Raw genomic sequence first — 25000 nt, forward strand, 5'->3', positions numbered from 1 at the left:
TAGTTATATGGAAAACTTCAAACACAGACTCAAAGTAACATACGAAACAGCATGAAGGATGAGCAATTAGCGAGATGAGGAAATACCATATAAATTCCAAACGTATGAAAAAAAAAAAAAAATCAAGATTCTCAACAAAATTGCACAAAAGCTCAGATCATAGCAATATGAAATACGGTGCAACAAAATCTGTCGCTCTAAACCAATGTTCACCGAGCCAAAAACATATACCAAGGATTAATGCTTAAAAATAAATCTTAGTTATATTGCACATAAATGATATTTCCACAAAACGCCATACGACTTCGTGAGGGGCAAGTGACACTGAACCAGGACCAGATACTTGGAACTCTCGCGCCTTTCGAAAGAAATGCTGAACATCATTATAACAAGCACCAAGTATTTATTCTTTGGAAACTACAAAATTACACAAAGTCTCAAAGTGACCCACACAGCCTCACACCACATAAAGGGAAGCAAAGCAGTTTCAAAACGCTAACAGGCTAAGAGCACAGATATTACGTGTCACATTTTTCGCGAGATATACATTCATAACATCAGAAAACGAATCTACCTAATCCAGAGTAACATGGTCTCAGGTAGGGATGATGACACCTTTCTTAGCTCCTTGATCATAGATAAAATCAGAAACAATGAAGGATAAACATATGCCTACGGGTCGCAGCCTCCAACAGCCTGAGTGGACAAAACAACAAAGCAGCCTGGTTCCGACTACAGAAGTGTGGTTCCCGCTTAGAGCAGTACGGAACCATCGTAATGTATATGTTAAGGAAGGGTTGGGTACAAACCTGGTGCACCAATGCTACGTGGGATACACCATCACCAGGTCCTGCTGTCATGTAACCATCATGACCTAGCTTTAATGAGTGCTGCCTAGTATCACCTTCAATCGTCGGCTTTAACTATCGTCACTTAAAATGTACCAAAGATTTATCATCGCCACGTCCTGGCTTTAACACGGGACGTGAAAGTTATTATTCATGATTCCAACAAATTCGACAGAATGTACATCTCTTCAATTAGAGTGACAGGATTCGAACCAATACGACGAGCTTTACCTAACTGTATACGGGATTTACCTCCACCATTTCGCAGCTTTACCTTGGTTCCTTCTTTGTTTTACCACCGTTGTCCTGGCTACACCAAGCCTTCATAAGACCGACATATCCTAATTTCACTCAGTTCTCGATGGGGTTAACCACGAACCACGCACGAACTCTTATAATCACAACTACTTCCACAACACAAAATTTCCCAACTTATATCCTAGCTTGACCTGGGCCTAGGCGTGGTTCCATCTGGCCATCTTAATGAATCAAAAATAAATTTGTTACCAGGCGCATACTGACGCCTTGATTAAAATTACAACAGGATTCAAATACATTCATCAACAAAATAAACAATGAGGATAGGTGGCATGACGTGTGCTTGAGGTCCGCGGAATAATTGCACAATGGGTAACACACACCTCGATTTAATTCATCACGCTGACAGCACCGGCCAAACATGGTTACGAGTCACTAACAACTGCCAAACACGGCTACGAGTCAATAACCTTTGTCGAACATGATTACTGTCATTGATACGAACATGACTTCGAGCAACAAACTGCCTAATAAGCCTACAGCAAGGAGTTATCAACCTTTGTTAAACATGGTTAGGAAGCAATAATTAATGTTAAGCAGGGCTAATAGTCATTGCCTATCATCAAAACGCTATACGATTAGTTGTTTTTATATATGGTAATGTCACTGACCACTGTAAAAGGTGATTAAGTCACTATACGCCATGAAACAAATCACGATGCACTGTGAAACATTATTCCTGGTCACACACCAATGTCATCAAAAACGAGTCTCTGACAACTCTCAAACGTAGTAAATGAACTGTCAAACATGGTTAAAGAGTGTTCACCAGGGTACGAACTACTAACCACAGTTAAAACAAAAGAAAGAGGTTCGCTGGAAAATTGGCAGTGTCTGGCCACTGGTACTCTGGCTTTCACCTCAAATGGAGTTGACTCTTGAATATGCATGGAAACAGTTGAGCGTGGTACACCGTGTGTGCTGAATAAGTAAAATGCAGCAACATTTGGACCTCTGTTCTGCATAATCCAGGTAATGTTTTGTCACTCGTAGGGCATAATGGCGCCCCCCATGATATGTTGCCTGAGGCTCCACGCTGGATATTCGCTTTTTATTCAGTACAAACGTTTGCAATGACTGTTCGTCCAGGGCAAAATGCATACGAATATGTAAAGCTTAGAGGTTACACCACAATTTTTTCTTTCTTTGTGAGTTTAAAACTTTAGCAAAAAAATATAAAAAACTAATGCCTGATCAAATAGATTGATTTGCTAAATGGTGTTAGCTAATATTACAACAGACCTAATTTTTTATGAATACACAACACTTTATCGTGCATTTCATGCAGACGGGTAATTACATTATTCATACATATCAAAAATGTCGTAAAACTCACACTCCAGGTTTGTTGTTCCATCACATTTGTAGCAGCTTCATAAACTGCAAATGCACCAAGATGCAAAGAACTTAACTGATAACAATGGAACTTACAGTTAGTTAATCGCTACGGAATCCTAGGCTTGGCCTCCTGCACGTAACTCCTGATGCCTTCACTACACACCTGACGATACACTTCACGCACACCTGCCCAAACATACCTGGAAAAAAACAAAGCGTAATTGCTAAACTACGGCTGACCAGGAATGAAACTAAAGCAAACGTAACTTTAGCATTTTTGTTTATGTGTTAATGATCTAACTTTGTGACTTCGAACACTTAAGATTTATGAGCAGCGGGTGATACTTGTACCTCGAGTTAACGGAAGAGTACTAGAACTGGTGACATATAAACATACAGGAAAACTGCATAGAAACAACTCTCTAGTTTTCTTAAAGGTCTCCATAACATTGTCATTCACAATTAAAAGTCGTTGGCGCACGTCAAGCCACACGGAATAATGCTATAATAAATATACACAAAGATTATTAACAAATTTTTGATAAGCATGAAATATCCGAGAAAATGAAACAGCTCCATTTCCTCCGTAAACAGTTCACCATCTTTTAATAACTACATAAGTCCTTCTTTGATGTACATGGAATTTTAGACGGCAAAATATATGTAAGCAGAGTGCTGAGATTTCACTTTCCTCACAAAGGGTGTTGCAACAAATTTCACCAGATTTTCGTGAGAGTAAATATACAATGTAACTATGAGTCAAAAAATATATCAAATGAAGAAATGTACATGACGTATGTACTTATAGAATGATTAAAAGGTTTCTGGCTTCTCGCTCCATCAACGATAACATACAACTGACTGATAGACTAAGATAAAGCTTTGGTGTCCTCTGAATATCCTAAACACTTTTCTGCTTCTTATCTAACAAGAACACAATCTATACATTTTATGGCTGCTAAAAGTTTATAATAAGCCTTCAACAACCTTGCCAGCATCTTTACAAGCAACCAGGGTTAGGCTGCAAACCGATACATCCGCCCTCAACAATCACATATATCACATCAAGGAGCTCGAGCCAGCTCTTCCCACCACACACATACACACCACTATATGACCAATGGGTCCGTCCTCACTGTGGACGTAGTCGGCGGAGCTTGGAAAGTTCCATTAAAGAAGGAACTTCTGTGGTGAGAGGTAAACATGCACCAAGTGGCAAAGAAAAGTGAGATTGACAACTGCATTCTATGCTTCTTACCTTATTTCAAAGGTTGATGGTGCTCCTGACGTGAAATGGAAGCATAAATTCTTCCACAAAGACGGGTGTGCTACGAACGCTTAAAGACAAACACCAAAATATGCAAGCCCCCCTCGTTCCTGGGACGACCCGTCACACCATCACTCAACGTTCCAATATTTTTTCGTTAGTCTTGCACAAATTTAATCAAGAAACGTGGGTTAAAAAAAAATTTATAATGATATTCTTTAAATATAAATATATATTTAAAAACACTGACAGTCAGATTAAACCTAAGTGGTATTACGCAAAATATACGTATTTTAGACAAAAATATAAATATCTCACGCGCAGGCCTAGTAAACTGCGTGAATAAAAACAGATATTAATCAAAGGGACAAATCTAAAATTAGACATACGAAAATTATGATGCGACCTAATTTCTTCCACGAAATGAGAGCATACAAGTAGTTCAATAGGTTTCGTTGTGTTTCGTGGATACTTTAGCCAACAGTTTCCCTGTTATCATGAGTTCATCTCCCTTTTATTCGTTATCTATAATCATTATCATTTACATACAATAAGTGTCCACACGAACTATCGAGAAAATTATCAGTAATACGGTGGTGGACCTAATCTAGACCCAAAAAATAACTTATTCATTATCTGGATGAATTAAGAAACATGGTACAGTATGTTCTTTTAAAAGCTTCTGCACAAAACGGCACGCCCTCTACAGCACCTTAAATTTCGCTTTTATACGGTAGGTTGGGTTAGGTTAGGTTAGCTTCTTAATCTAACTCAGCCCAATCCGAGCTAACCTTAAACCTAGCCAAGCACAGAAAAACGTGGAGTTATTCAAAGGTTCTTTTATAACAGAAGAATTTCTTGCAGAGAATAACAATGCTCCCCACATCTAAAGTGCAGCAGAACGATGAAATGAAATCCACAATATAGCCAGTGCCATTATGTAGGAGTTACGTTCGTGCACATGATATATATATTTCCCCTACCCACCATACCGAAGAAAAAATGGTTAGAACATTACCATACCAAGGCTGTAAACGTCAGTAGTACTACATAACATTCTACAGCAAATTTCCAACTTAACTTTATGTTTGTACCATATCTTCATCATGATGCCCTATACATGGAATAATGCTACGTTTTCAGTGTGAATATTTAGAGGTTTCATTTAATATGCTTTCTGCTTTAAGTATTTATAGCTTTTTAACAAGCACGCAATTAGCACAGAAATATCATAATTAGGTTAAGGATAATTGAGTTAGGCATGATTAGAAAGTGCTAGCTTAGGTATAATTTCTGCCTTTAACAGGCACGCAACATGCATAGAGAAATTATATTTGGTTACGGACACTGTGTTAGGTATGATTAGAACGGGCTAACTTAGGTATCATTCATTCATTTACAAACCCTAAGACTAATTTCTATGAGTCTTAGCTTTGGTATTGTTAAGTCTGGCATGGTTAGGCTATGTTAATCATGGTCATCTTACGCATTGTTAACTTTTAACGCTAGAAATAGTCGCTTGGTTAGATTTTGCTTGGTTGCTTTGCTACGACACGATTAATGAAGTCTAGACCGAACCAATAACCACAAAAATATCTGAAAATATATGCGCCAGATGGAAGTAACTGTTTCCCATTCTTCATACATCAAAAGACGTTTTAATGCCTCGAAAAACGACATTAATATCTCGAACGTTGATTTACAGTGTCTGAGACGCCTGCATATGACATTTCAGGGGGACCAAAGGTAGGTACCAACAATTTCGGGAACAAATGCCATCTCCAAAGCGGTAAAAATATGAAAAGGAGTTCTCGATGCTTTTGCAAGGGTACCATCGTGATTCAAACACCCGAACTTGTCTCTATTCTGCGTTACCTTTAAAGGACGTTTTCTGCATCAAGTGTATAAAACTCTTGAGTTTCGGTTATATACTTATTATACCCATCACAGTCACAGCACTTGAATGCTCCGCAGGGAAGACTCGTCATAATCCAGCCAGGAATAACCACGTCTCTCATCTCCACTAAGCGGCTCCAGGTGACTTCCTATTGTGTAGAAGCCGGGCAGGGCCGGGACTCTGAGGCGAGCTAGGCTAACACAATGCTTACTGCGCGTGCCTGCTTTAAACAATCATTACGAGAATGTCCCGTAAATGAGGTGAGGGATAGAGCCGAGGCACTGTCACAGAAACTTACAATTGGGGACGACGAAGTAAATTCAACAACCTAAACACAGTTCGTTGGCTCGCTAAACGTAAAATTTCATTGGTAAGACGTTGACGACTTCGAGGAATGAAGATTTGCAATCATAAAATGCACCGACAAAATAAATAAAGTTCTAAAAGTTTGGTTCGCTGGTTATTTGGGTACACTACCAATCGAAAAATCTTGAGCACCTTCAGGTGTTCAACATAATTCTAAGACCATACACACTCACTTGACACCATTTCTTTTTTATCAAGACTATGACACCATGCTTTTTTTTCCCCAAGACTAAGTACAGATGGTGATGCACTGGAGAGTTGGTAAAGTAGAATGAAAAGTTGGAAAAAAAACAGAGTTTGCTCTCCCTTACAGTATTACTAAAGTCTTTGAAACTCTCCTTAACTCTCACTTCCTCAAATACTTAGAGTCCCATTCCCATCTCTCTCATCACCAATATGAATTTCGTAATGCTAGGTCTAATGGTAATTTTCACACCTATGCGACTCATATCTGGTCCCTTCCCTCTCAGGGAATTTGATGATCATTTGTCGTGGCGTTCGACACCTCAAACCAATTTTCAGGGTGTGGCACGTTTTCCTTCGAAACCTTTCTTCTTCAAGTCTCCTTTACACCCCAGAGCAAAAGCTTCTTTCCCAGCCGTTCCATCGCAGTAAACTACCCCTCTAATCCTATCAGGGCTCTGTCTAATCGTACTGTTCACTTTCTTCTCTTCATGAATGGTCTCTTCACTTTCTAACCCATTCACTCTTATGCTGATGATTGCACTTTACACACAGCATCACTTTACGAAGCCACCCCCTCCTCCCCCTCCTCCTGATATCACTGGCTTTCTTCCCATCCTGAACATATGTCCTGTAATCTTTCGGACCTGTGCAACATCACGTAATTTTGAGAAGCAGTAACGTAATTACAATTAAGGTTAGTTGGGCTTCAGGCCTACAACAACTAGGCTGTCAACCAATCGAAAAAAAAATCTCTAACCCCGTCAGCTGTTAAAGGCACTTCTATGACTATATGTGGAAAAAAAAATCTTTAAACGACAATGGTATTGCAGAGACCAAGACGTGATTAGAACAACAACGACAGTGACGATAAAGACCAGGACTAGAGATAATCTAACGGAATGTAACCGACAACTCCCGCACTGGCGGCTGGGCAGTGTTATTGAGGAACCGACGAAAACGGACCAGCCTAACTCACTCGTGGTGAGCGCAGTGCTTCATAAAACCCTCAGGTCGGTATCTGGATAACGTAGTCGGGGACACCATTACAAACGTAGACACTCCCACGAACACATGACGAAGGAGAGTCTCTTTTGTACATCATGTAATTACCAGACCTTGTAGTTATCACCTGGTCGTCGAAGTTGCCCTCTGGTTCTATCTTTTGACACCATAAAAGCACACGTCATCAATTATAATTCATCTAGGCTCTGGCATGATAATTATATCCACTCAGTACCCTGCAATACCCATATCACACCCAGTAACTAACTCTATTCGCACCATTTCCTAAATGTCCCGACACAACTGAAAAGGTGCGTGGTGAAATATCTTCTCCAACTGCAGTTGTGAAACGTCAGAATAAATATAAAATAATGACTGCAAAGCTTCAATGGAATTGATAGCTCTTCTCCGAAAGGTTAAAAAAAAACACGATATGCATTTCACAGCAGTTCATGAGTATCAGAAACACTCAGGCGTGTTTTTATATTGGGATGTGACTGGCAAGAGAATGTTGATACGATGTTTCTCAACTAACCGTCAGGTAGAAAGCCAACCAATAGCGCAACAAAGGGAGACAAATGATATACATATATATATATATATATATATATATATATATATATATATATATATATATATAATACATATAAAACTATAACAGCGCTCTGTGCGAGGGTCACAAAATGTGGCGAAATTTAATACTTTATGAAAAAGTAAATATACCATGAAAAGCCCCATTTTCCCTAACGTTCGCCTGATGAACAGGCAGAACATGATTCTGCAACACGCTTGCAACTAACGTACACATCATCAACATATATCTGGTAACTCAGTCCTGCAACCACACATCCGGCGCACTTTTACAGATAAATAATTTCCATCTCTAGTTTCACACTATTGCCATTCATCAATTCTCTGTTTCAGTTTGAAGTTATCGTTCTTAAAAAATCAATTACCAGACTATGAAATTATGCGTCAAGCCAATAATTTCATTGTATTTCTAATACGTAACTGTCCCAATATATATATATATACATATAAAACTATAACAGCGCTCTGTGCGAGGGTCACAAAATGTGGCGAAATTTAATACTTTATGAAAAAGTAAATATACCATGAAAAGCCCCATTTTCCCTAACGTTCGCCTGATGAACAGGCAGAACATGATTCTGCAACACGCTTGCAACTAACGTACACATCATCAACATATATCTGGTAACTCAGTCCTGCAACCACACATCCGGCGCACTTTTACAGATAAATAATTTCCATCTCTAGTTTCACACTATTGCCATTCATCAATTCTCTGTTTCAGTTTGAAGTTATCGTTCTTAAAAAATCAATTACCAGACTATGAAATTATGCGTCAAGCCAATAATTTCATTGTATTTCTAATACGTAACTGTCCCAATATATATATATATACATATAAAACTATAACAGCGCTCTGTGCGAGGGTCACAAAATGTGGCGAAATTTAATACTTTATGAAAAAGTAAATATACCATGAAAAGCCCCATTTTCCCTAACGTTCGCCTGATGAACAGGCAGAACATGATTCTGCAACACGCTTGCAACTAACGTACACATCATCAACATATATCTGGTAACTCAGTCCTGCAACCACACATCCGGCGCACTTTTACAGATAAATAATTTCCATCTCTAGTTTCACACTATTGCCATTCATCAATTCTCTGTTTCAGTTTGAAGTTATCGTTCTTAAAAAATCAATTACCAGACTATGAAATTATGCGTCAAGCCAATAATTTCATTGTATTTCTAATACGTAACTGTCCCAATATATATATATATACATATAAAACTATAACAGCGCTCTGTGCGAGGGTCACAAAATGTGGCGAAATTTAATACTTTATGAAAAAGTAAATATACCATGAAAAGCCCCATTTTCCCTAACGTTCGCCTGATGAACAGGCAGAACATGATTCTGCAACACGCTTGCAACTAACGTACACATCATCAACATATATCTGGTAACTCAGTCCTGCAACCACACATCCGGCGCACTTTTACAGATAAATAATTTCCATCTCTAGTTTCACACTATTGCCATTCATCAATTCTCTGTTTCAGTTTGAAGTTATCGTTCTTAAAAAATCAATTACCAGACTATGAAATTATGCGTCAAGCCAATAATTTCATTGTATTTCTAATACGTAACTGTCCCAATATATATATATATACATATAAAACTATAACAGCGCTCTGTGCGAGGGTCACAAAATGTGGCGAAATTTAATACTTTATGAAAAAGTAAATATACCATGAAAAGCCCCATTTTCCCTAACGTTCGCCTGATGAACAGGCAGAACATGATTCTGCAACACGCTTGCAACTAACGTACACATCATCAACATATATCTGGTAACTCAGTCCTGCAACCACACATCCGGCGCACTTTTACAGATAAATAATTTCCATCTCTAGTTTCACACTATTGCCATTCATCAATTCTCTGTTTCAGTTTGAAGTTATCGTTCTTAAAAAATCAATTACCAGACTATGAAATTATGCGTCAAGCCAATAATTTCATTGTATTTCTAATACGTAACTGTCCCAATATATATATATATAATATATATATATATATAGATATATATATATATAATATATATATATATATATATATATATATATATATATATATATATATATAATGGTTACAGTTTTCTTCAGATGCCCTTACTAATGCTGCCTACACTCTGACCATTCAAGGGAAAAAGAAAACAAAAATCATTGATACACAACATAGTAATATAACTTCCTAAATATGTAATGACCTTCTCGTGTGAAGCGAACGCGGATCATAATGTGACCTCTATTTTGAAGTGTAAATGAGAAGATACTTTATTTTCACTATAAGAATGAGGAAGACTTACTTATAATGTGATTACAATGGAGAGAAAGATATTTCGTGTGACTTGGTGAGAATGATGATTCAAATGAGGCGAGGACGACTTGGGTGGGGTGGTCAAGAACAAATAGTAGCAGACTATTATTTGCTGTTAGTGATGTCAGCATCTCTTAAAGACACAATTATTCTTACCTAACGTTTGGACCAAACTCTTCTTGTTCTACCTTCTGATACCTTCATCATTCCATTCCACACGTTCTAATTCGTTAGTGATGAATTGGTCAGTAAGAATTTTCAATGTATGTATGGTGAGGTACCTGAGGATAGGCGAGATGCATGTATAGTGCCAGTGTATAAAGGCAATGGGGATAAAGGTGAGTGTGTTCAAACTACAGAGGTAAAGTTTTGTTGAGTATACCAAGAAAATTGTATGGGAGGGTATTGACGGAGAGAGGGTGGAGGCATGTACAGAGCATCAGTTTTAGGGAGGAGCAGTGTGGTTTCATTAGTGGTAGAGGATGTGTGGATCAGGTGTTTCCTTTGAAGAATATCATCTACACTGATGAACTTCCATCCCGAACAGTTCAACTTCCATGGCAACTTCACTAATGGTAAAATTACTCAAAAGAGACTTTCAACTGTGATATATTACCTCACGGTAATGTGGGTGGTTGGTGTACCACTCTGGAACGAACCTGTATTGCTATGCCTGTGATCAATCAGTTTGTTTGAAGCAGCTGCCCGTAACCCAAAGTAGTAATGGCCGCTTGGTTGGTATTTGTCCAGCGAGTTTTTGATTCGCCTGAATCGTATCAAATATTCACACGCTGAATTTCTAAGCTATACATATATCAGCACTGGGATTATTCATATGAAGTTTTACCATGAAAACTCACAACACTAAGCTTTACACTGTTTAATTTCGGGGTAAAATATATTTACGCGTTAATACGCAGCATAACTTTCACAAGCGCTTCGTAAAAACGGCAATCGGTAACTAGCAAGCACCCGGTCATATAATGCAAGAATATACAGACAACCATCGTGCTTGAACTGATTAGAAAACTGAATCATTAGGTAGCAGTACATACTAAACAATGAGTTCCTGTTCCAAGCTTGTAATTCATACATACATACATACATACATACATACAGATCACGAACATATATATGTAATATATGCACAACATACAGGTATACATAGATACACCAATAATACCACTCCTTATGTGTGTATATATATATATATATATATATATATATATATATATATATATATATATATATATATATATATATATACATATAAAACTATAACAGCGCTCTGTGCGAGGGTCACAAAATGTGGCGAAATTTAATACTTTATGAAAAAGTAAATATACCATGAAAAGCCCCATTTTCCCTAACGTTCGCCTGATGAACAGGCAGAACATGATTCTGCAACACGCTTGCAACTAACGTACACATCATCAACATATATCTGGTAACTCAGTCCTGCAACCACACATCCGGCGCACTTTTACAGATAAATAATTTCCATCTCTAGTTTCACACTATTGCCATTCATCAATTCTCTGTTTCAGTTTGAAGTTATCGTTCTTAAAAATCAATTACCAGACTATGAAATTATGCGTCAAGCCAATAATTTCATTGTATTTCTAATACGTAACTGTCCCAATATATATATATATATATATATATATATATATATATATATATATATATATATATATATATATATATATATATATATACAACCCTCAAGTTACAGTTTTCATCGTTTCAAAATTACGTGAGTCAAACACTGAGTCTGATAAAGGCATGCAACAAGATAATGTTCAGGTCAGTGAGCGACACTTTGCACTACCTGTTGCCAATGTCTTCAATTATATTCAACAGTCAGGCGGGGAAGGATGCGATGAGGTCGCATCTTCCTCCTTCAGTTCGTCCTGGCAGGAGTTGGGGAAGGAGTGGGGGGGTTTAACTCAGACAGCCGTAACAAACGCTCTTCCTCCACACGCAGCTCATAACAACGTCATATTTCATAAGTAAACCTCAAGTTATTTTACGCGAAAACTGGAAGCATAAGCATATATATATACATTCACATGCAAACGAGTTAGAAAAAAAAAATGAGACTAACAATGTGAATTCGAGATCCACTAAATTGGAGACTGAAGGTTAAAACATTCATCGTTTTAAGTATTTACTCTAAGATTAAAAAACCAAACAGTGTAAGTCTGAGTAATGAGGGGGAAAAATACACTCGTCCAAAGGCAATATATACATTGGAAAACGATTCTGATAACTGCATATGCATGATAAATTGCCGTGTCTTCTGATCATTGTGCTGTGAGAATACATATGACACGTTCACTGACGTCCAGTGAAACCCAGGGCTGGTGAGGAAGCGTGCAGGATTAGATTACGGCTCAAAAAAAAAAAAAGTTTCCAATGTGTGGGCAAGTGTACCAATCAAACGCCATCAGCCGCCCACTTACGCACACTTCTTATTCCGCCTCTCAAACTTTGTCATGAAAAACGGGGTGCGTGTGTGTCTACGTCACTTTAGCTCGAAAGGAATTGCAATCTGTCCCCGGGTAAAGTTTACCGTGAGAGTAATAAAAGATTCACAAACAAGATGTGATGAAAGTCGGGCGGGTGACCCAGGCGTATGGCTCTCGTATGCCATCCAACACCTCTCTCTCTCTCTCTCTCTCTCTCTCTCTCTCTCTCTCTCTCTCTCTCTCTCTCTCTCTCTCTCTCTCCTATCCTTAAGAATCAAGAGGTCACGCTACAAGAATAGCATACGTGACCTACAATTATGGCCCAAAGGAACTAACCATGGAGATAATTCCGTGGCAAGTACAATCAATTTTAACCTGAATTTTCTATTTACCAGAAGATCTGCTCCGTGTAATCTGACCCAGAAGGAAGAAGGGAGAGAGCAGATGTGGGAGGGTAAGAAGAGGAGTAGATATATAATAAGACAAAAAAGAAAACGGGTGAAAGAGCGCCATAGAATATATAAATATGTGTGAACGAGAAGATAAAGTTGGTAAAAACAGAGAAGGTTTAAAATGAAAATATGTCGGTGAGGAGAAGATAGAAGCAGGGAAGAAAAACTATGGAGAGGACATAAAATTCGGGGATAGAGAGAGCGAGGAGCAGATACGGGAAAATAATGGAAAAAGGAGCAGAGCGAGGGAAAAGAAAACGAGAACAACGGAAGAGAGGAAATGGTGACGGAATAGGAGGAACGAAGAGGATATACTGGGGTAGAAGAGGAAGGCCTACATGAGGTACAAAGTAACAACAACAGTGATAACGAAGAGTCAATAAAACGGGAAAGATTAGCGAATTGAACAGAGACGAGCGGGGAGTTGGAGACGGTTAAGTTGAGGTAACTGGTGATGGAAGATAAGGGAGGGAGGGAACTGGGAAGAAAGTATTACTTTTATCTTCCATGAAGGGGTATAACCCGAGTCAGGAAGATAGCACTTACCCCAAGCAGCTATTAGCTAAGTCTTCCCCATACATACCCAGACCAGTACAGCAAGAGATAAAAACTTATATGAACTTCAACTTCTCACTTTCTCTTGTCACAGTTTTCACAGCATATACCAAAGGCATCAATAAAAGTTCCCAGTTCATTATAGAGGTATACAGGGAGCAAACGCGTTAATAAAAATGAAAAAGATCCTAAAGTACACACACGGTGCTAATTCATCATGGAGGTAGGTACATGTGCCTATCAACAATCAAACACAAGAGCTTACCCGGGTTGATGACCGGGGTTACGACGGTGCATTACGCTGCGTTTTTTTGCCCTCGATTCAACCCGAGAAGCGGGAAGGTCTTTTCGGACAAGGAAATATGTGGAGTTAAACCTATTCTATATACGGACCCAAGACATAAACCCACACATGTGCCCTTGAATTTATTCAAACATATAAAGCTAGTGTAGAAATACAGCTGCTTAACGAATAGCCATACTGGTAATGCCAGACGTATAACTAAAATATTTTGTTTCCGAGAGGAAATGGTGTCACTCAACCAGTCAAGCAGCAGAGGTATTTCACCAAGTATTTCACTAACCTGTGTGCAGAATGTAAACACACCAGCTGTAAACAACGACTTAATAACTAACAACTTACGGCTTACTTCCTGACAGCCTCGCATTCAACTAGGGACCACATCTCCATCCCTGCATTGCCAATGTTTGAAGCATGACTACCAAATTACAACTGCCATCGTAAGAAAATTACATAAAGCTATTAATAACGCTTGCAGTACGACTAAACCAACGAGAAAGACGACTACTTTCACTCTACTTATTCTCCCAAGTCGCACAGAGAACATTTACAAAGTCTTCTTAACTGTCGGGCTCAGGGGTGATGCCCCCGATGCAGTTTCTTTCCGCACGCGAAAACGCGTGGGGTTTCAAAATTACGTGACGGTATATTCGACATTAAGTAAATCTTATGAGCCTGAATCCTCGCAATAGAATGAAGATAAGATCAGTACTGAATGCCCCCGCCTGCTGATTATATATATATATATATATATATATATATATATATATATATATATATATATATATATATATATATATAATATATATATATTATATATATATATATTTTTTCTTTTTTTTGCTTTGTCGCTGTCTCCCGCGTTTGCGAGGTAGCGCAAGGAAACAGACGAAAGAAATGGCCCAACCCACCCCCATACACATGTATATACATACGTCCACACACGCAAAATATACATACCTACACAGCTTTCCATGGTTTACCCCAGACGCTTCACATGCCCCGATTCAATCCACTGACAGCACGTCAACCCCTGTATACCACATCGCTCCATTTCACTCTATTCCTTGCCCTCCTTTCACCCTCCTGCATGTTCAGGCCCCGATCACACAAAATCTTTTTCACTCCATCTTTCCACCTCCAATTTGGTCTCCCTCTTCTCCTCGTTCCCTCCACCTCCGACACATATATCCTCTTGGTCAATCTTTCCTCACTCATTCTCTCCATGTGCCCAAACCATTTCAAAACACCCTCTTCTGCTCTCTCAACCACGCTCTTTTTATTTCCACACATCTCTCTTACCCTTACGTTACTTACTCGATCAAACCACCTCACACCACACATGGTCCTCAAACATCTCATTCCAGCACATCCATCCTCCTGCGCACAACTCTATCCATAGCCCACGCCTCGCAACCATACAACATTGTTGGAACCACTATTCCTTCAAACATACCCATTTTTGCTTTCCGAGATAATGTTCTCGACTTCCACACATTCTTCAAGGCTCCCAGAATTTTCGCCCCCTCCCCCACCCTATGATCCACTTCCGCTTCCATGGTTCCATCCGCTGCCAGATCCACTCCCAGATATCTAAAACACTTCACTTCCTCCAGTTTTTCTCCATTCAAATTCACCTCCCAATTGACTTGACCCTCAACCCTACTGTACCTAATAACCTTGCTCTTATTCACATTTACTCTTAACTTTCTTCTTTCACACACTTTACCAAACTCAGTCACCAGCTTCTGCAGTTTCTCACATGAATCAGCCACCAGCGCTGTATCATCAGCGAACAACAACTGACTCACTTCCCAAGCTCTCTCTTCCCCAACAGACTTCATACTTGCCCCTCTTTCCAAAACTCTTGCATTCACCTCCCTAACAACCCCATCCATAAACAAATTAAACAACCATGGAGACATCACACACCCCTGCCGCAAACCTACATTCATAGAGACCGTAACCAAGGCCATCCCATTAACGCTCTCTCTCTCTCTCTCTCTCTCTCTCTCTCTCTCTATATATATATATATATATATATATATATATATATATATATATATATATATATATATATATACTCATTATACTTTGTCGCTATCTCCCACGTTAGTGAGGTAGCGCAAGGAAACAGACGAAAGAATGGGCCAACCCACCAACATACACATGTATATATACATACACGTCCACACACGCACATATACATACCTATACATTTCAACGTATAAATACAGATACATACACAGACATATACATATATGTATACATGTACATAATTCATATTTCCTGCCTTTATTCATTCCCGTCCCCACCCCGCCAAACATGAAAAGGCATCCCCCTCCCCCATGTGCACGCGAGGTAGCACTAGGAAAAGACAACAAAGGCCACATTCGTTCACTCTCAGTCTCTAGCTGTCATGTGTAATGCACGGAAAACACAGCTCCCTTTCCACATCCAGGCCCCACAAAATTTCCATGTTTTACCATAGACGTTCCACATGCCCTGGTTCAATCCACTGACAGCACGTCGACCCCGGTATACCAATATATGTATATGTATCCCTGGGGATAGGGGAGAAAGAATACTTTCCACGTATTCCCTGCGTGCCGTAGAAGGCGACTAAAAGAGGAGGGATCGGGGGCTGGAAATCCTCCCATCCCATTTTTAAATTTTCCCAGAGGAGGAACAGAAAAGGGGCCAAGTGAGGATATTCTCTCTAAGGCTCAGTCCTCTGTTCTTAACTCTACCTCGCTAAGGCGGGAAATGGTGAATATGTAATATATATATATATATATATATATATATATATATATATATATATATATATATATATATATATTCTTTTTTTTCATACTATTCGCCATTTCCCGCATTAGCGAAGTAGCGTTAAGAACAGAGGACCGGGCCTTTGAGGGAATATCCTCACCTGGCCCCCTTCTCTGTTGTTTGAGGACAATATGTGGTGTGAGGTGGTTTGATCGAGTAAGTAACGAAAGGGTAAGGGAGATGTGTGGTAATAAAAAGAGTGTGGTTGAGAGAGTAAAAGAGGGTGTACTGAACTGGTTCGGTGGCATGGAGATAATGAATGAGGATATATTGACAGAGGATATATGTGTCAGAGGTGGAGGGAACGAGAAGTGGGAGACCAAATTGGAGGTGAAAGGAGGGAGTGAAAAAAATCTTGAACGATCGGGGCCTGAACATGCAGGAGGGTGAAAGGCGTGCATGGAATAGAGTGAATTGGAACGATGTGGTACACCGGGGTCGACGTGCTGTCAATGGATAGAACCAGGGCATGTGAACTGTCTGGGGTAAACCATGGAAAGTTCTGTGGGGCCTGGATGTGGGAAGGGAGCTGTGGTTTCGGTGCATTACACATAACAGCTAGAAACTGAAGTGTGAACGAATGTGGCCTTTGTTGTCGTTTCCAGGCGCTACCTCGTGCGCATGCGGGGGGAGGGGTGTGTCATTTCATGTGGCGGGGTGGCGGCAGGAATAGGTGAGGGCAGCATGTATGAATATGTACATGTGTATATACGTATATGTTTGTGTATGTATATGTATGTATACGTTGAAATGTATAGGTATGTATATGAGCGTGCGTGGGTGTTTATGTATATACATGTGTATGTGGGTGGGTTGGGCCATTCTTTCGTCTGTTTCCTTGCGCCACCTCGCTAACGCGGGAGACAGCGACAAAGTATAATAAAAAAAATCATATATATATATATATATATATATATATATATATATATAACAGGACGGAACAGGCTGTGAGATAGAGATTGTGTTTGTGCGTGTGGCATGTAAACACAAGGTTGATCTCAGTACGGTCTTTTGTTTACAGGGTTATGAATCACAGCTCGCGGTCATCCCACGCCTCACTCACGCATCGAGAGATTACCGATCACGGATAATCTTGTAAAATGGTGTAGTTAGTAGTGAATATAACTTCATATTGTTAATAGAAGTGACAGCGTTTTAAGTTCTTTCGTTGTTTTATATCAAGTTTGTAACCACAAGCAGCAGTAAGAATCAGTGTTAAACTTATGAGACCTGGCATCGTCCACAGCAGGTCTCCTGTAAGTTGAAACAAGTTTAGATTTCAATATCCGTGGTGTTCGCGTGAGCAAATACAGGGAGAAAGTGACAACTGAGGTGACAACGAAAATGTATCGAGTGTGGGAAAGTAAAAAAAAAAAAAAAAGTGAATTAGTGGAGTAAGTAACCAAGGAAACTAGACTAATTACTTTGGTAATTCAACCAACGGTATCCTGCGTTACTCAGAACACAGACGAAGGTGAGGTGAGGGTGAGGGGGGTTCAGTGATTATCCAACCATCATGGAGACAAGTTTGCCCAGCCCGGGGGTGTATAACGCTACCATCTAACTAAAATCCCGGTAAGCCATACCTCACTCCGTTATACACGATGTCTTTATAAAAGTGTGCAAGGCTCGTCCCCCTGTAAGGGTGAGGAGCCAATGATATGTCTACAAGAGACTGATATCTTTAATTCCAACAGGACAACGGAGGGGGTCGAGCAACAATAGGGGCCGAGCGCCAGCATGGGCCTTAAACAGAATTCTAGCAGTGTGTGGACGCAACTGAAATGTACCCAGGACGTACGCTGGGCGCGCCGCGGTGCATGTGAACAGTGCACTTTGTAAAAGCCAACTTGAGCTGGGGAACGTGGGTCGTCGCTGAGCATGGTCTGCCGCACGATCGAACTCCCGTGCACACACAGACTGAACTGACCATAAGGACATGGCCCCTCGCTGAGCGAGGACTGCCTCATAACACAGATTTCCATGCAGCTGGTCGTCTATACAACTAAGAGCATATTTTAATGTCATGTGTAACCAGCTGATGCTCCATTAAGTGCACTTTTGACACCAGAGACTGCTCTGAGCAGAGTCGCTAGTCAGTATTATGCTGAGTGGTAAGAATTACAGTGTACTGCTTGTTTTCACCTGAACGTCAGATTAAGTGCATTTTCCATTAATTACTCCTTTACACATCAATTCTATCTCTTGTGTATAGTCATAGGATACGTTTTCCCTATATTTTCCCTCACACTTGTGAATTAAGAGTATTTTAGATAGTATCAGCAGGTTGCGCTAAGATGCATGATGCCACATCAATTGAACCACTGTTCTTAGATATTAAATGTAAAAATATCCGCGGCCTTTCCTTAGCCTACAGGAAAGCGAGTGGTCACAGTAAGCTTGGCAGTCCATTGTCCAAGTTGGGTCACTAATGTCCCTCTTAAGGGGTTTTACTGAAATCGTGGCCCTTGGGCCCCCAGGGTAATCTTAATTCCTCATCACCACCATCGACTAACTACTGGTTGCATTACGTCTTCTACGAAAGTGCACGTTCACATGCACCATATACGTACATACGGGTGGGAGGTGAGGACATTAGAGAAGGTAGTGAGAGATAGGATGAGAAAGTTTGATCAAATATGTAATGAAAGAGAATGAAGAAGTTTGATCAAATAAGTAATGAAAGAGTAGGAGAGATGCTCGGTAATTTAAGAATGAGGTTGACAGAGCAGAAGGTGTGCTGAAATGGTTTGGACGTATGGAGAGAATGGGTACGGAAAAGTTGGTAAAGAGGTTATATGTGTCACAAGTGGAGATAACAAGGAGAAAGGGGAGACCAATTTGGAGATCAAAGGACGGAGTGAAAAACATTGAGTGATCGGGGCCCTAAACATGCACATGGATGAAAGGCGTCCAAAGGATAGAGTGAAATGGAACGATAAGGTATACAGGGGGTCGAAGTGCTGTTAATACATTGAACCAGGGTATGTTAAGCATCCGGGGTAAACCGTGGAAACGTCTGTGGAGCCTGGTTGTGAACAAGATGCTGTTGTTTCGGTGCATTACACATGACAGCTAAAGATTGGATGTGAGCGGATGCGGCCTTTCTTCGTGTGTGTGTGTGTGTGTGTGTGTGTGTGTGTGTGTAGAGGAAGCGGTGTTTCAGATTCTGGAAGATGAACCGAGTATTTTGAAGGACTAATGAATTTGATAATTGATGATAGGGTGGCAGATGAGTGAGGAAAGGTTGACAGAGAGGGTATATGTGTCAGAAATGGAAGGAACAATGACAACGGGGAGGCCGAATTGGAGATAGGAGGGTGGCGTGAAAAAGATTTTGAGCGACCGGGGCCTGTACATGCAGGGTGGTGAAAGGTGTTCAATGGATAGTGTGAATAGGAAGAATGTGGTATACTGGAGTCCACGTGCTGCTAGTGGACTAGACCAGGGCATGTGAAGCATCCGGGATAAACCACAGAAAGGTTTGTGGGGCCTAGTTGTGGATAGGGAGCTGTGGTTTCGTAGCATTACACATGGCAGTCAGAGAATGGACGTGAGTGGAAGTGGCCTTTCTTTGTCTGTTCCTGGCACCAGCTAACTAACGCGGGATACGGCGATCAAGTATGAAAATAAAAAATAAAAAATAAAAAAAAAAAAAAAATATATATATATATATATATATATATATATATATATATATATATATATATATATATATATGTGTGTGTGTGTGTGTGTGTGTGTGTGTTGAGAAACTGGAAAGCGGACGTGGCAGCGAATGGAACCATGGAGGCTGAAGGGTGAGTGAGTGGGTTGAGCTCTTGGGCGGTTTAAGTGTGTGGAATTTGAGGTAATTGCCGGTGAGAACAAAGGTGGGCAGATCTGATTGTACAGCACTCCCGACGGCATTGCATGAGTGCCAGACGTGGGCTCTAAATGAGAAAGTAAAGAGGGAAATGAGCAGGAAATTACACTGAGGAGGACTGAGTGAGCAAGAAATAATAGAGTCAAAAGACAAGTGTGGTAACAGAAACAGTATGGTCAAGCAAGCTGAAGAGGATGTGCCGAAATCGTATGAAAGAAATGAGAGGATGAGTGAGGAGAGGTATATGTGTCACTAGAATGTGTCACTAGAAGTGAAAAGAAGGAGAATGGGGGGACCATACTGGAGATGGAAGGATGAAATGAAAAGGTTTTTAAGTGCTCGGAGCTTAGATATGCAGGAGGGTGTAAGGCGTGCACGGGGGAGAGTGAAACGGGGCAATGTGGTAAACAGTGGCCGACGTGCTGTCAGTGTACTGAACCAGAGTCTCGGAAGCGATCAGGGTAATCCATGGAAAGATCTGCAGAGCCTGGATGTGAATAAGAGGCAGTGGTTTTAGTGCATTATACATAACAGCTAGAAAGTGATGTGAGCAAATCCTAGCTAACGCGGGAAACGGAGAACAAATGTGTGTGTGATCACTTGTGTGTTATGGGGTAATGTTTTACAGTCTTGCTTCCCCGTCTCTTAACCTTGTACATATGCACCAAATATTTAAACCTATGCATGTATACGCACACACATACACCTTAGCTTATGCCAGGTGTGTGTGTGTTATATGTATATATATATATATATATATATATATATATATATATATATATATATATATATATATATATATGCACAGCTTCCCAAGTCGAGATGTATGGCCAAGGAACATACCAAAAACAGCCTCATCTGATCACAGCTCCCTATGCACCGCCAGGACGCACATAACTTTCCCTGGTTTCCCCTGAACTTTATGTGCTTGGTTCAGCTTAATGACAAATCGTCAGTAGTTCACTCTGCCCCATGCAATCCTCACCGTCCTGTATGTTCAGGCCCCAAACGCACAAGAGGACACACACACACACTTAAAAACACTCTTTTTATTACCACACATATCACTTTCCCTTTCATTACTTACTCGATCAAACCACCTCACACCACATATTGTCCTCAAACATCTCATTTCCAACACATCCACCCTACTCCGCATACTATCTATAGCCACGCCTCGCAACCATATAACATTGTAGCAACCACTATTCCTTCAAACATACGTATTTTTGCTCTCCTTAGAGATAACGTTCTCGCCTTCCACACATTCTTCAACGTTCCCATTACCTTCGCCCCCTCCCCCACCCTGTGACACTTCCGCTTCCATGGTTCCATCCGCTGCTAAATCCTTTCCTAGATGTCTAAAACAATTTACTTCCTCCAGTTTTTCTCCATTAAAACTTACCTCTCAACTGACTTGTACCTCAACCCCACTGAACCTATAACATTGCTCTTATTCACATTTACTCTCAGCTTTCTTCTTTCACACACTTTACCGAAACTCAGTTACCAACTGCAGTTTCTCACTCGAATCAGCCACCAGCGCTGTATCACCAACGAACAACTGGCTCACTTCCCAAGCTCTCTCATCCACAACAGACTGCATACTTGCCCCTCTCTCCAAAACTCTTGCATTCACCTCCCTAACCCCATCCATAAACAAATTAAACCATGGAGACATATATATGATAATTACTTGCTTTGGATTACTTTATTTCTGAATTTACTAACTTGAAAAATTGGAATCATCGAAATTCCTAATTTCGTTTTTAATTTCGAAATTGAAATTTGATTTATAATTCCAAGCCAATTAATTTAATTTGTAGATTATGCTGGAATCAGGAACCCAATCTTGCCACATTTTTTTTTTTTTTTTTTTTTCAAAAAAAATTCGTATTTTCGAACCTGAGGAAAAACCTGGATAAATTATAAATATATCCCTCATCGAAACTAGTTCGAGATATTTTTGCGATCCTGTTCAGCAATGCTATTTTTTCGTTTTAAAAGAAAAAAAATACCAAACATTAAGAGTTTATTCTGTGATATTAAATGAAGGCGGTAGAGGTATGGATTACGGGTATTTGGGGAAATATGGGTTTAATCTGTGTAATAGTACAGGAAACACCTGGATAAAAAAAAAATCAAAATATACTATGTCGAGATTTATCTTAATGTTCAATATTTCATCTTACAATATACCACTGTACACCCATAACTGAGCATCACCCTACCTGCTAGCCAATGTCAACAAGCAGACGACAGATCGAGCGGCCATTCATGCCACCGCCCAACCAACAGACCAAGTTAACATATTTCATCTGTTCATTCAAGCTACTAGGGGTAGATTAGGTGAAGGGTAATGGTACAGTTTAGCTCCGCATCGTAATCGACCATAGATATCTAGTCATCTTCTGCAATGTTAGTTTGGCATCTAAAAATACTCCATAACAGTTCCGGTGCATGAATTTATGCATAATACTTTTAATGAAGGATCGTAAATACGACAATAATAGGGAGGGCTATGTATATCAGGGATATGTATGGTTAATCAATTCAAAAGCAAGTAAAACGCTGAAGAAATCAACATATAATGATCCACGTAATCTCACCTAGTCCTCAAAACGGAAAAAAAAATCAAATACATTGAATTTGTCTACTGATGGTGATCTCATTATCACTCGCTGTGTCGTCTGTTTGTTAACATCCGGCGCTAAATGTACAGTACTTGCTTATGGGTGTAACAGCTAAAATGGTTGGGCGAGGTATCCATAATGCTGATTTCTTGAAAATACGTATGTAACATACTTTTACACACCTCAAATTTTCCCCGATATACTACTATCGCCTCATTATATACCGTTCAGTAATCAGTAAAATTCAATTTCATGGTCTGCAATTAGTTTTCTCTAAATAGATCACTTGCCTTGCAACACACAATTACTCAATATTCAGAACAAATAGCCATGGGAACTGAACTAGACAATTACCAGGCGAGGTTTGGGCAGCGATAATGCTTTAAATGTATCTTATATGCTCTTAAATAACTTAAGCCAACATTTTCTGATATATATATATATATATATATATATATATATATATATATATATATATATATATATATATATATATAACCCTCACGACTAACACCTTCGTTCATGTCGTAGGATAAAGAATATATTCCAAATCACAGTCCACAACTCTTACTGAAATCTCTTCGCGTTACATTAAGTACTGCAGAACAAGATCACAGAATATCCAAAGCTTCTTCCCATGAATGATTAAAATGGCAATGTACCCATGACCGTAGCACTGCAGAGCAAAATCACTCAATATGCAGTGCGTGGCTAAAATGGTAATCTACTAAAATTTGTAAGATTGCTGGTTATTCATTATTCAATCCACATTAATTGGTGCAATATATATATATATATATATATATATATATATATATATATATATATATATATATATATATATATATATATAATATATATATATATATATATATATATATATATATATATATATATATATACACAGTGTGTGTGTGTTGCCTTACTCCATCTGATGGTAGTTATATCGTGAACGAGAAATAACCTGTGAGGCTAATGCCATCGCCTGAGAAGACACGAGTATACTCTCGTTGAGGACCTTCTTGCTCCAAAAGAGTCCATACTCCCCCTGGTCCTGCATGAAGGGCAGCCCAAACGCTGCACAAACCCCAGTAAAGGAGTCCTACAGTTCTACACACAAACGCACATATATATATATATATATATATATATATATATATATATATATATATATATATATATATATATATATATATATTCACACGAACATGCACACACTTATACAAATGTAAGCACCAACAATAAAACATGAAATGTTCTTTTGTCGTTAATATCATTTGATTGGAACTGCACCTAAACTTCACAATGTTCAATTTTGCTTTACGTAAGGTCGGCAATACATAGTGTTTCTTGATAACAAAGATGTCGAACTTGACGTAACTGCTCCTCAGCGCTTAATTTATCATCGTCTGCCAGTTCTGGCTAAAGTAATCACTCGTTCGACTTGGGATAAATTCATTACCTAAATCGTCAGACAAAAAATGTTATCCTTTTGAATGTTACAATACGAAAAATCTATTTCATAAATATAGAGAGACTACTTTACTCTTTATAATAGTTATGGCTCTATCAACAACATATCTTTGATGAGTAGTCGTTTGTCTTACCTGATAAGCTGAGGGTGAGGGCAGTCCACAGCGTCCACTTGGCCACCAAGATAACCACCTTCATGTCTTCCTCAAGATATATTATGCCTGTGTGTAACTTGTTAATGAAGATGGACGCTTACACTATCACCAGCGTTTGGCGACATGTCTC

General features: G+C 39.4%; 2 protein-coding genes across 5 annotated transcripts in view; both read right to left on the bottom strand.

The window, feature by feature from the left end:
- LOC139762321 (cell adhesion molecule 2-like) overlaps positions 1–25000 on the bottom strand; it is a 553549-nt gene that overhangs the window by 520434 nt on the left and 8115 nt on the right. For 2 of the 4 annotated variants that reach the window (XM_071686968.1, XM_071686962.1), the window contains exon 1: positions 24850–25000. This exon is cut by the window's right edge and continues 299 nt beyond it. In XM_071686968.1, coding sequence (XP_071543069.1) covers positions 24850–24913 — 64 coding nt within the window. In that variant the 5' untranslated portion in view covers positions 24914–25000. Of the gene's footprint in view, positions 1–2597; positions 2705–3762; positions 3897–24849 lie in introns of those variants that run through there. The other 2 variants (XM_071686965.1, XM_071686964.1) reach the window with 2 other exon arrangements.
- The window catches only part of LOC139762322 (DNA repair protein XRCC3-like), a 214418-nt gene that overhangs the window by 79138 nt on the left and 110280 nt on the right, over positions 1–25000 (bottom strand). The window lies entirely within an intron of this gene.

Source organism: Panulirus ornatus, chromosome 43 (assembly GCF_036320965.1).
Source record: "Panulirus ornatus isolate Po-2019 chromosome 43, ASM3632096v1, whole genome shotgun sequence".
In the NCBI taxonomy this organism is placed as follows: domain Eukaryota; kingdom Metazoa; phylum Arthropoda; class Malacostraca; order Decapoda; family Palinuridae; genus Panulirus; species Panulirus ornatus.